The sequence below is a fragment of the Simochromis diagramma genome, unplaced genomic scaffold (assembly GCF_900408965.1).
Source record: "Simochromis diagramma unplaced genomic scaffold, fSimDia1.1 OVJJ01000091.1, whole genome shotgun sequence".
In the NCBI taxonomy this organism is placed as follows: Eukaryota; Metazoa; Chordata; class Actinopteri; order Cichliformes; family Cichlidae; genus Simochromis; species Simochromis diagramma.
This window is the reverse complement of record NW_024386901.1, coordinates 1,983,265-1,996,237: the sequence shown is the minus strand read 5'-3', so window position 1 is coordinate 1,996,237 and position 12,973 is coordinate 1,983,265. Positions and strand designations below refer to the sequence as shown.

Here is a 12,973-nt window from a genome sequence, read left to right as displayed (position 1 = left end):
ACACTGCAGAGCTGTACTTTATTTTATTAACACTTAATTGTAATAGCACTTTACATTTTTTGTTAATGTTTACTTGGATGGATTCTTCAAGCAATTTCATTTTTGATTTATATTTGTTTATGTTAAGGTCACATAAAAAGTACTTTGTTTTGATGCTCCATAGAGCAGTTTTTGGATAAGTATTTTACAATCATAGTACTTAGAAAGACTTCAGTGTTACATGTTTACTTTTTTCATGTTAAAAAATACTTGATATTTCAGTTAAGTAGTTTTTGTTTGTTTATTTGACATGACTTCTAATAAGGCAGATGTTAATTTCTCCATTCATTTTGAACTTAGAGTGTTTTTGTTTCAGATGTTTCATGTCAAGCATTAAACAGTTTGGACTGTTTACTTGAGTTTTCCTAATTAAATTTAGTCCTACTAAACACAAATATCGTCTGGCTTTTAGTATTGCAATATATCGTATCGTCTACCCTGTATTATGATACATATTGTATCGCCAGATTCTTGCCAATACACACCCCTACAATCAGCCTTTTATGACTAAGGAGTAAAAATGAAAAATTTGGCTGCTTGGAAGTAAAATATTTAAAAAATGAGGGGTGGCTCAAGACTTTTGCACAATACTTCATTTTGTACATTATGTGGCCAAAAAATGTTCACTTTTCTCCTTTTTCAGCTTAGTCTGCTCAGTATCTGTTTGACCGTCATTTTCTAGTCTGCTTTCTACTTTCGCACATTGAAAGAGCACCCGCAGTCGTACTTCTCCTTTCACAATTTCCCAAATGCACAGAAATGACACAACAGATAATCTGAGTGAAAAGGATATTGAGTAAAACTCTGTTAGCTGAAACCACGTCATGTATGTGCATGCTATGTAACATTGACACACAATTGAGATTTCCATGATGGACGGAAACGTTCTTCCATGTAACTGATTTGCAGTAGATTTCTAGGAGACAGTGTGACAGAAGAAAATTACCAAGATTTCAGCACTCATTACTCTGCAAAATGTTACTGGGTCTTCATAAATCCACTATTATAAACACATTCTGACTAAACTCATAACACAAACACTTACTAGTAAAAGCTCTTGAGTGATTACTCACAGCTTTAGCTGAAAAAGGGATGTGAACCTTGGATAATATTCAAGTTAGGAGTATGAGATTGGAAGTGTGGATTGTAAAAGTTTCCACATCCCTATACATAAAGGCACATTACAGAGCCGTGAAAAAGTACTGGCTCCCTTCCTGATTTGTTATTTTTTTGTATATTTGTCACACTTGCATGTTTCAGATCATCAAACAAATTTTAACGGTAGACAAAATGCAGGTTTTAAATGAAAATTTCATGTTCATTAATTCTCAATAAGGCAGATTGTCCGAATAATTCAGGGCTACTTCTGCTCTTCCTAAGATCTGGTAGAAAATCAGATCAACAACACGACATGCTGTCCTGCAAAAAGGAGAACGAGAACTAGCTCACAGAAATGTTTGGGTATTATTATATTATATATAATCTTTGTTAACTTTACCACAATATAAAACACTTTGCCATTGCTACGTGTCTGAAGCCAGAAATCAATTGTATTGTTCCACAATCAGATAATATGTAAGTTGAACTTTTTGGTAGGCATGCACAGCGCTGTGTTTGGAGGAAAAAAGGGAAAATCCACTGCAAAGCAAAGCCAAGGCCTCAGTCCAGACATGTTTGAAACTATAAAACTCCACCATGCAGACATAAAAGACATGCATGTTCTTGTGTGCTCTGCAAGAATTTGGTCATAAATGAAGTGACACAGATGCAGGAGAAAGTTTTCTTAATATCACAGCTGTATTTTTATATAATCGAGGCAAAACAAAACAGGAGCACCAGAAAGACAAAAAACAAAGCACGAGTCCAGCACCAAAAAACAATGAAATGAAATACAACATAGCCAAGAAAATGGAGTCCAAAACAGAAGAGTTCAGGGGGCCGGCCAGGGGGCCGACAGCACAGGAGTCCAAACAGTTCAGGGGGCCGACCGTGCGGACGGCAACGGCGGCGACGTGGAAACAGTCCGGGAGGCCGACCGTAAGGAAGGCAACGGCGACGACGACAGCACTGGTCCGGGGGCCAGCCGTGCGGAAGGCAACGGCGGCGACCCAGGCGATGGAGGTCCGGAGGCCGGCCGCGCAGAAGGCAGCGGCACCGAAGTGGACACAGTTCAGGGGGCCGACGGTGCGGAAGGCAACGGTGAAGGGAGTCTGGGGGCCGCCCACGATGGCGATGGCGCCTGGCCAGTGGCCTAGAAAGTGGCCGTTTAGCTGCAGACCCAAACGAGGCTGGACCAGGCGACGCTGAAGGCAGAGACACGGAGGCTGGGCCAGGCGAGGACGAAGACACGGAGGCTGGGCCAGGCGACGCTGAAGCAGAGGCTGCAGCTGGCGTGGATGATGAGGCTGAAGCTGGACCAGACGAGGCTGAAACTATGAAAAGCACCTTGAGTTGAAATTAGACTTTCTCCCTGCATGGAGTGAATGAGTGAAACTGGTAATACTGGAGCCTGAACTGCAGGTGACACTGGAGGCGCAGGGGCCTGAACTGCAGGTGACACTGGAGGCGCAGGGGCCTGAACTGCAGGTGACACTGGGGGCGCAGGGGCCTGAACTGCAGGTGACACTGGAGGCGCTGGGGCCTGAACTATAGGTGACACTGGAGGCTCTGGAAACTGAACTGGAGACTGAACTGAAAGTGACGCTGGTGACTCTGGAAACTGAACTGAAAGTGACACTGGTGACACTGGAGACTGAACTGCAGGTGACACTGGAGGCGCAGGGGCCTGAACTGCAGGTGACACTGGAGGCTCTGGAAACTGAACTGGAGACTGAACTGAAAGTGACGCTGGTGACTCTGGAAACTGAACTGAGGGTGACACTGGAGACAGAACTGAGAGTGGCTGCGGGGCAGCTAACTGAGCTGAGAGTGGCTGCTGAGCAGGTGATACGCTGTTCACATAATCATCCGCCGCACAGAACACCGCCCCTGAATGAACAGTCACACAGTCCGAAAACGGAAAAGAGTCCTCACTCACCACAGCCGGCGAATTAGAAGCCCGAACGTCCGGCTGTGGGGTGGCGCGCCGGCGGCGCGATCTGCGTTTCCTCCCCGCAGATGGCTCCGACGGGCCGGGCAAGATCACATCCGGCGAGTCGGGCAGCGAGGCAGGAGTGGCTGAGAGAAGGTGAGGTGTGTGCCGGAGAAAAGCCTGCATGGTCGGAGGAAGCGATTTTAGAAGCCATGGCAGGCCGGAAAAGAGCCGTTGTAGCCGGTTTTCAACGGTGCGGCGAAGCTCGTACGGAGGATTCTCCACCCACAGCCCGAGGAGGATCTCCACATTGTAGCTGATGTCATCCTGGAGCTCCTCGGACGGATTGAGTGCCGCAGGGTCCATGCTGGCTGGTTCGTACTGTCACGTCCGGTGTGGCAGACGTGTGGAGTTGTAGAAAGGACCCAAAAGGCGGCAGCTCTGGTGCAGGTGAGTATTTATTTACAGGAGTGGGTACAAACAGCAATGGTGGGTGAACATGAAACCGGAAACCTAAACTGGGTAAAACTAACAAAACAAACCAGAAACGAAGATGCAGGGAGGTCCGGGGAAATGTATACGGAGAGACACAGGGAGACCGGGGGGAAACAACACAGACGAACCAGCAACGACTAAGACAGAAGACAAGACTTAAAAACACTCAGAGAACACAGGGAGATCACACACACAGGTGGGGGACAAAACCCAGAATAATAATAACTACTAAAACATAAACACGGAGTCACAAACTCCGGATCATGACAACACCTTACCTTAAATGTAACTTTTTATTTCAGGTTAGGTTGGTATTAGGGCTGGGTTTTAATAATCGATTCATCGATTAAAATCTATTCTGGCTTGGATAACGTAATATCGATTCATTAAAATCCTGAATCGATTTTTTTATATAAATGTATTTTGCCCAAAATTCCAGAATCTCAGGTGAAACGTCACAAAATTTTGACAACCACCAAACATTTAAAACAGTAAATGAGAGCAGGTACACGGCGTCTGCACAAAGACGTAAACACAAAGCCCGGACCCGCGGATCAGAATCAGTGAGATGTCGCCTTTCTCACCCGACGGCACGGACACGCTCGGTTTTGAAAGCCGACAGCTCGCTGATTCTGATGTTTCGGCGGGTCCACGCTTTGTGTTTACGCTCTTTTTGCGCTGATTCTAAAGCTGTTAGTTGTATCTCTCTGTGGTGAGAATAAGGCACGGCGGGACCATGGAATATCCTTTCGAGCCATTTTTAGTCACACTCACCACAACAACAACCACACACACCTGAGTCCCTGTGTTTTAACCCAGCGGGCGTGATTATGAATGCCGTGCAGGTGCGTCCGCCCTCCCTGCACGGCACCGCAGACCACGCCCCACCACACTCTCTCCAAACAATATTGACCGAACCAGCAGAAGAAGATCCAAACTAAGCTTCACATAAACATCGTCATGAATTCCCTCTTACTTTTGCTGTTTTGCTTCCACCACAATAAAATCACACTTCATGCACAGCTCTCTCTCTCTCTCTCTCTGTACTTCAAGAACAGTTTCCCATCTAAAAATCTGTTTTCTGCATTATTCGCTTGCTTGTTACGCACAAGTCTACCGTTATTTACAGCGCTGTCGGCCGATGTTTTTTTTTCCTTTTACTTACTTCCGAAAAGAAAACCTAATTTCTGCCGTTCAGTAGGCTTCTGAACAAATTTAAACTTTTTAAAATTATACAAAATACAAAACGCTGTGTCTCTAATGAAACCGCTGTAACGTCAGAGGTGATGTTCATAAGTTGATTAAAGATTTTCTTTCGTTTTTGATCTACTGCAGAATATTTTTATAAAATTCCAGGCCAGGAAAATCACCTTCATGTTTTTCTGTGTTTTATCTTCAGCTACTTTGACACAAAGGCCTCTGCTGTGATGCTCACACCTTTGATAAAGTCTGGAAAGTGTCAGCTTCCCTTTTATAGATACAAAAATATGTAAATGTACTGATCTGAATTATAATATTTCTGACTGTCTGAGGCAAAATTTCCCAGAATCGAATCGAATCGTGGATCGAATCGATTCAGGACCTTGTGAATCGGAATCGAATCGATTCTAGAAATCAGTGACGATACCCAGCCCTAGTTGGTATGTGCTAGTAAGTGGGATATGGGGAAAAAGGGACCATAAGTGATCATATATACAGTAAGGGCAACAGATTTGGATTATGTCTGAGTTTAGGGCTATTTTTTTACCTCAAATTCTGGAGTCATTGAATGAATCATGAATAAAAAAATTACAAAAAGCATTTTACAGGAGAAAATCAGAACCACAGTCCATGACTTGAAACTTAGAAAGGTTAAGTGGTGCAAGATAAACAAACAGAATCACCTAAAAAGAACTAAATTCATGTTTTCAAATGGTCAAGTCAAAGTTCAGACCTTAAGGCAACTGAAAAAGGCTGTTCCATCAAGATTTGATGCAGAAATGCTGCCAACCTGAAATTATTTTGTAGGATGGTGCAAAATTCCTCTACACACACACACACACACACACACACACACACACACACACACACACACACACACACACACACACACACACCCCCTCATGAGTTTCAAGCAGCTTCAGACATTTCTCAGAGCCTCTGATAAGATCAACTGCATAGCAATTCTTACATTTTGTTTTTGCTCTTCTTTACTTCAGTGTTTCTCAATCAATTACAGGTAAGAAGAACAAGCTCCGTGTATACTACCTGTCCTGGCTGAGGAATAAGATTCTGCATAATGACCCAGAGGTTGAGAAGAAACAAGGCTGGACAACTGTAGGAGACTTGGAGGGATGCGTCCACTACAAAGTTGGTACGTTTATCACAAAAGGACATGTTGCATTTAAGAGTTTGGGAAGATTTCACTGTATTTATGAGCATAAATACTCATAACAGACTACCAAGGTGGTAAGTTTGAGATAAGGGCCCTCCACAGTGCAAAAGTGCAAGTGCATGGGGACAGTGTGTGTGGAGATCACAGCAGGGACTGGTGTTGTTTTTTTACTGACTTCACACCTAATGGGGGGTTACTTGCACACCACTCCTAAATGAAACTATTAACTGACCCACTCACCAGATTGCAAAATACACAAAGTCACAAAAAGGAAACCAAGAGGCCAACGTGCAGTGAACAAAGAGACAATCTGACAAGGACAAAAGGGATTAGTAGAATCTATAGTTTTTACTGATTGAATAATTACTTAGAAACCTGCTGGCAGCTGTAGACATGATAACTGGTCCCTGATATTGGTCACAGCCACCTCTTAGCTCACTGCCTGCAAAACAAGCAGCTTCTCCCCACCAGTTTTAACACAGACAGATGCTCATTCTCATGTAAAACTCTGAACTACTAGGAGAGGTTACTCTCTTCTGGGAAGTTGGCTGTAGCTATGCAGCTTTCTGAACAGAACAGATCCATGTACATGATACTTTTTAATTATTCAGTGCTTTAATAATTAATAAAATAAATAAAGTGATTCCCAAATTTTTCTGAGACATGAAGACTAAAATTAAATGTCACAGGAAGAAATCTCTGACCTGTCTACCTCCCCTCACCCCCAACCACTCACAGGAAATGGCCGGCTCTCGCTGAACCTGGCTCTGCTGAAGGTTTCTTCCTGTTAAAAGGGAGTTTTCCTTCCCACTGTCGCCAAAGTTCTTGTTCATCTAGTTTTGCGGTCGTCTGATTGTTGGGGTTTTCTTTGTATTATCGTAGGATCTTTGCCTTACAATATAAAGTGCTTGAGGCAACTGTTATTGTGATTTGGTGCTTTATAAATAAAATGGAATTGAATTGAAACTACAAATACAAAGAAACACAACAAAACAAAAACTTTAAATAGACAGGGATCAAAAGGTCAAGGTCATGTTTATTTATATAGCACAGGGGTGTCCAACTCCAGTCCTCGAGAGGTACTGTCCTGCAGCTTTTAGATGCATCCCTACTCCAACACAGCTGAATTAAATGGTTCAGCATGCCATCAAGGCAAAGGCCTAATAAGAAGCCATTCAAGCTGCAGGACAGTAGCTCTCAAGAACTGGAGTTGGACACTGATATAGCACATTTCCAAACAGTCCATGCTGCACAAAGTGCTTAACAATGCAAAACAACAACAAACACACTGCAACAAATTGGGAACAAGGTTGCCAAATATGTCTATCTATCAGTGTCTATGAATATCAGCCTTTAGTTTCCGCTTTGTGCTTTTCATATGTAGGAATTCAAATCGGATATGTGCTTCAGGAACCTACACGCCATTGATAAATCATAGAATGAAAACCCTTGATTAAGTAATAATGTGGTAAAAGCATCTGAGAAGACATGCAAGTAGACCTTCCTGTCTAAAACTCAGAATGTCATTCATGATTTTATTGCTTTGCGAAGACTGGCACTTCCTGTTGGAAACTCCTATGTAGTGATCAGAGCTGTTGGCTGAGGAATCAGTTTCCCGTCCAACAGCTTTATTCATGCATGTTCATTATTTTCTTGAATCAGCACTTGTGGAAAGTACAGGACTTTGCAGCAATGATGAGAAAATCAATATTGGAAAAGTAACATTTGTAACACTGTTGCCAAAACAGTGGGTTTATGTGGACGTAGGGGAAAAGAGCTGAGAGTGCACTTTTAACTGTGTTCCTCAGATGGTTTGCAAAAAGTAAGCTTGTACCGGGGTTGGGTTTAGAGGACATTTATCTTATTCTACATAGATGTAAGCTGAAAGCAGCACTTTCTGTTAATTTAATTGTGCAGGCATTCTGGGCTAACCGTTTTCTTTTTAAGATGCCAGGAATTGTTGTTTCTGTGGTGCAATACAAACTGCTGTGAATATTTCAGATTAAACCCAAATAAACATCAGTTAAAATAATAACTTTCTCCCTCCATTTGTTGCAATATTAAGTTAGTAAGCAGAGATGAGCCCACACTACTCTCCTGCCCTGTGGTAATCATGCTATTTTTAAGTGATTTATTCAGATTTTTATTTCCCCAGTGAAATATGAGAGGATCAAATTCTTGGTTCTGGCTCTGAAGAACTCTGTGGAGGTCTACGCTTGGGCACCCAAGCCCTACCACAAATTCATGGCCTTCAAGGTAAGTAAACCGACCAGCTAGTTGTTGGTGCTATTGCTTGTTATTGTGCTCTTTGTGTTTTTTCTTTTCCAAATGATAGCAATCTATCATCTCTGTGTTTTGGCAAATATCTACTGATATTAAGCTGAAAGACTAAGATTTCTGATCTGTGTGCGCCTCAGTCTTTCGGTGATCTGGTGCATAAGCCGCTGCTGGTTGACCTGACTGTGGAGGAAGGTCAGAGGTTAAAGGTAATCTATGGCTCGTGCTCAGGCTTTCACGCCGTGGATGTCGACTCTGGGGCCGTTTACGACATCTACCTGCCCACACACGTAAGAACACAGCTGTAAAATAACGCACGTGCTCGTTTGTTGTATGTGTTAAAAGAGGAGTCACTCTTATAATGTCTGTTGTTTTTCCTCCAGATCCAGACGAGCATCCAGTCTCACGCAATCATCATTCTGCCTAACACTGATGGCATTGAACTGCTCGTGTGCTACGAGGACGAGGGTGTTTATGTCAACACCTACGGACGCATCACCAAGGACGTGGTGCTGCAGTGGGGGGAGATGCCCACCTCAGTGGGTGAGTAACTGGGTGAAAAGCTACACAAACACCTGCCCTATAATGTTTTCTTGTCTGTCTAGGTCAGTGTTGCCCAGCCTTTTTGCCTCACAACCCTCCAAGAGCTAAAGTGTCCCTGCACCTACACCTTTACACCTGATTTTTTTTTTTTTTAAAGTGGTGCTTTTTTTCTGTTAATGATTAAAAATCATCAACAAGTCGATTGTTTTAGCACATTTATGTTTGACACCTCTGGTCTAGGGATTTAACATTTTCTTCGTCTTGTTTTTAAATAGAGTTAGATATCCGTATGCTAACTAAAACATCTCTTCACAGCCTACATTCGGTCTAACCAAATCATGGGTTGGGGCGAGAAAGCCATCGAGATCCGCTCTGTGGAGACCGGTCACCTGGACGGCGTCTTCATGCACAAGAGAGCTCAGCGACTCAAGTTCCTCTGTGAAAGAAATGACAAGGTGAGATTGGCATGTCAGCTTTCTGATTAGCACCACGGCCAGTGACTCGTACACATCCTTGGGATTAGTCAACTTTGTGTTTGCTCGATAAAAATAAAACACAAGAAAATCCTCCTCCAAGCAAATAAGACCAGCTCCTCCAACTTGACTGCAGGCCATCTGAGAAGCATCTTTTAAAATCAAACTGATTTTGTTTACAGATTTTAAGTGATGAAACATGAAAAAGGCTCCCCTTATGTCTTCAGTTACATGCAAACACACGGTGACTACCTACATCAGATGTGCCAGGTTAGCTGTGAAGCTAAATCCTGGCATCAAATTTGTTTGCACAATTTCTGTTGACTCAGCTGTGGAAGTAACTTAAGGCTGCTCTAGTTTCTCTTCTCTCTTTTTTGGACTGTTTTTCTCTTTTTGTGGGTCTGTATTTTTGACAGCATGTGCGGTAAATAATGGGAACTTTCGAATACGGTAACATATGACAAATGAATGAAGAAACTTTTAACCACCCGAGTTTTGTTTTTGAGTTAGAGGTTTTTAACACTATATTTAATCACCGGCACTTTCAGTTACAACATTTGTGCTCAGATTGTGCTGAGCAGTAAACTCTCACTTTGTCTCCTCAGGTGTTTTTCGCCTCTGTACGTTCTGGAGGCTCCAGCCAGGTGTACTTCATGACTCTGGGCCGAAGCAACCTGCTGAGCTGGTAGAGGTCCACGGCCTGCCCTCTTTCTCCTCCTTCTCCTCATCTTCCTCATTGTCCTCCCCCTCTCTCTAACACTGGATCTCAGAAAACCACCATTGATGTCTTGTCAGCCCTCGGACAACCAAACGAGAACAAACACAGCAACCTACCAGCCGTCTGGAGCAGTCGACAGCAACGCCCTGTAGCTGCAGCCTTGCTGGGTCTGCCTGCGACGCAGAGACAGCCGGTCAAGTCGTCGGTCCCTTCCGTAAAATCCGAAGCGACGGCTTATAACGTGCATAATGAAATCAAAGGTTAATAAATGAAAGGAAGTAGTAATACTGTAAATGTGAATTCAAGAAAAGGGAGGGGCAAGCAACGTTTTGTTTCCCTCTCAGTTTTCTTGGTGCTCATCGGATGCATTGCGATGGGATAGATTTTTGTACCTCTGCATCCTTTCCCGGGTTGGTTAGTAAGCTTGAGGTCTTCTACTACTATTGCTACCGCTATTGTTCTTACTACCACTGCTACTACCTTCTGCAGGTCTGCCTCTTGTAAGGGAGTCCCCCCCTTTGCCCCATGTTCCCACCATCCGCCCCTTCTTGTGAGCGTGGGGCTGGTGGGGCTCTAGAGTGTGTTGTATTAATGCTACAGTAGTGTGTGTGTGTGTGTGTAAATGTACTTCTGTTTGGTCCACCTACTGCTAACATGCTGGTTTGTCCAATGACCTGGAGGCTCAGTGACAAGCATGAGAAAGGGACCTAATATTGAAGGTTTTTACCACAAAGTTTAGGTTGACAGGACTCAAACATGAGGGTGTGTGCGTGCGTGTGTGTGGTTGAAGTATAGTGTTGTATCGGACAGGCGCTTTAAAAAGAAGGGGAGGGCGGAGAGAGAGTTGGTGTAGGTGATGGATTTCAGAATAGTATTTTTTGAATCATTATTATTCCTTGAAGATAAGTGTAACTATGTGGAGTTAAACATGTCTTTTACCTTGTTTTTTTTAATCATTCACACACATCCACCTACACAACTTGCTTGCTCTAAACCCACAGAAGTGTAAGGTGTGTCCGTATGAAAAGAATGCAATGCGGGTGTGATCCAAAATATTAAATAAAGTGTCTATGTACAAATAAAGCTTTGGGAACTTTTGTCGTGTCGGACCGGTGGCGGGGAAGCATGACGACCCGATCTTAACTCGAGAAACTTGAACTGCTGTGAATAAACAGATATAACGTGGAGAGAGGGGAAAAAAATCGAGAGATAATGTAGATGAGAAAGTTTAGTACGTGTATGTGTGCGCGTGTGCCGTCAACAGTTCGGCATCGCTTTGGGTTTAAGTGGCAGAGAGGTAAACACGTGGTCGGCGGGTTTGTTTTGGCACAGGAGGCGGAGTTCCATCTTCCATTTCATGATTTCGACTCATTTCATGCTTCATTTAGAACATTTGTATGTATTCAATGCACTAAGTGTCAAGAATGTAGAAAGACTTATTACTGTGTGGTGGTCCAAGGCATGAGATGACGTTTTTGCTTTGTATCTTGTCACGAGTGATCAATCCTAGGTGTTCGGTTTTGGAGTCGAAGCTGTGGCGGCGGCAGCAGAGCCTCTGCGTCAGATGTACATATTTCGATTCCGTATTTGTTTCGCAGCCTTCGGCAATCTGTGTGTCAGAGCTGAGGAGCGTTTCTCGCGGCTTTCCCGTTCAAACGAGAACACGCGCGCCTTTATTGATTCAGCACTCAGACTCTGGATTTCAGTGTTACTGTGATGAAGTGTCTCCAAACAGGCAACACTGAGCAGAGATTTTTTCCCTCACTCGGCTGTTTGTGAAGGAACTGACGAGAGAATCCCCATTTTTCTTTTTTTTTTTTATAGGAAGGAATAGTTTGTCTATTTTGTGCCCCTCCCTAACCCCCTCATGTCCCACTCCAGCTGTTATTGAAGTTCCCTGTATGCGAAAGACTGAGCAACAACCTTCAGCATGGACGATCTTTGCCCAGCTGGATTTTTTCCTTCCTTTTTTGCAATGATTCTCATCGTTTGCTCACAGGAAGAGCAAGGGGAGAGTCCGATCTATGACGTCATATCCAAACACACCTTTTGTCAGGACACAAACAAGCTTATCTTGGGTGTTTTCCCTCCTTGACGATAAGGTTACTGTTGGTCACTTAGTTTATGTCTCTGTATGGAGAAGCCGTTCGGGCCCCAGTGCTTTTGTCTGAGGTCTGCGTGTGCAGTAGTGCTCGGTGTGTGTCTCTTCTTGCATCAAGGCCTTGATGAGTGGCTGTATTGAATTCATGAAAATAATTTGTGGCTATTATCAATATTCTTATTGATCTAAAGAAAGAAACGAGCCGATTGAGACGAATCAGTCGCTTGCAGGCTTGTGTTGGAAAAAGTGCCAAGAGGGCAGCATTTAAAACGTGTAAACCTGTTGTTATAAGAACCACTACTTGGAAATCCTTTCTTTCAAAAAATAAAAACAACAAAAAAACTTAAAAAATCACTCGAAGCATTGTGTATTCTTAAGTTTTAGAGCTAGTTGAGAAGCTTAACAATAGTTTCTGTTGTTTCTGTAAGTCTATGTAAACGTAACTATGCGACTGCGGTGGTTTAATATTATTACACTCACCTTAGGTGGAGAAACTGTTTACAGAGGCAATGTTTTGTTACACTAATGTGCATCATGGTATTTATGTTTGAGAGCATAATGCATCTTAGTTCTTTAACTCATACTTTCTGCTTTTTGAGCCCACTTTTTATTGGATATTTTAAATTTTTCGTTAGTTTTTATTTATTTTTCTTTGTCATTTCTCCCACCCCTGCTAACTTTTTCCACAACAAAGAACACACGTGTTGTTCATTTCAGGTATTCACACAACGCTGCTTCAACATGGAAACATTACAGTAACGTTCCTTGCAGGCTTGGACGTGAGGCAACGTGTTTTTTCCTCTGCTGTTTCTGCCGTGCTACTCTAACTTATGTCCTCTCTGTGTATGACAGGAAGTCATGTATTTTCCTGAAAGTTTTTTGTTTTGTTTTCTTTGAATAAACTTTAAAAGTAATTTTAAAA

At 43.0% G+C, this 12,973-nt stretch overlaps 1 protein-coding gene across 6 annotated transcripts in view; it reads left to right on the top strand.

The window, feature by feature from the left end:
- Positions 1-12,965, top strand: part of LOC120735397 (mitogen-activated protein kinase kinase kinase kinase 4-like) — a 104,795-nt gene extending 91,830 nt beyond the window's left edge. For all 6 annotated transcript variants that reach the window (XM_040034753.1, XM_040034755.1, XM_040034754.1 and 3 more), the window contains 6 exons: positions 5,784-5,918; positions 8,095-8,195; positions 8,357-8,506; positions 8,600-8,759; positions 9,075-9,214; positions 9,838-12,965. In XM_040034753.1, the coding sequence (XP_039890687.1) occupies positions 5,784-5,918; positions 8,095-8,195; positions 8,357-8,506; positions 8,600-8,759; positions 9,075-9,214; positions 9,838-9,921 (770 nt within the window). In that variant the 3' untranslated portion in view covers positions 9,922-12,965. The remainder of the gene's footprint in view (positions 1-5,783; positions 5,919-8,094; positions 8,196-8,356; positions 8,507-8,599; positions 8,760-9,074; positions 9,215-9,837) is intronic.
- The last annotated feature ends 8 nt before the right edge of the window (positions 12,966-12,973 follow it).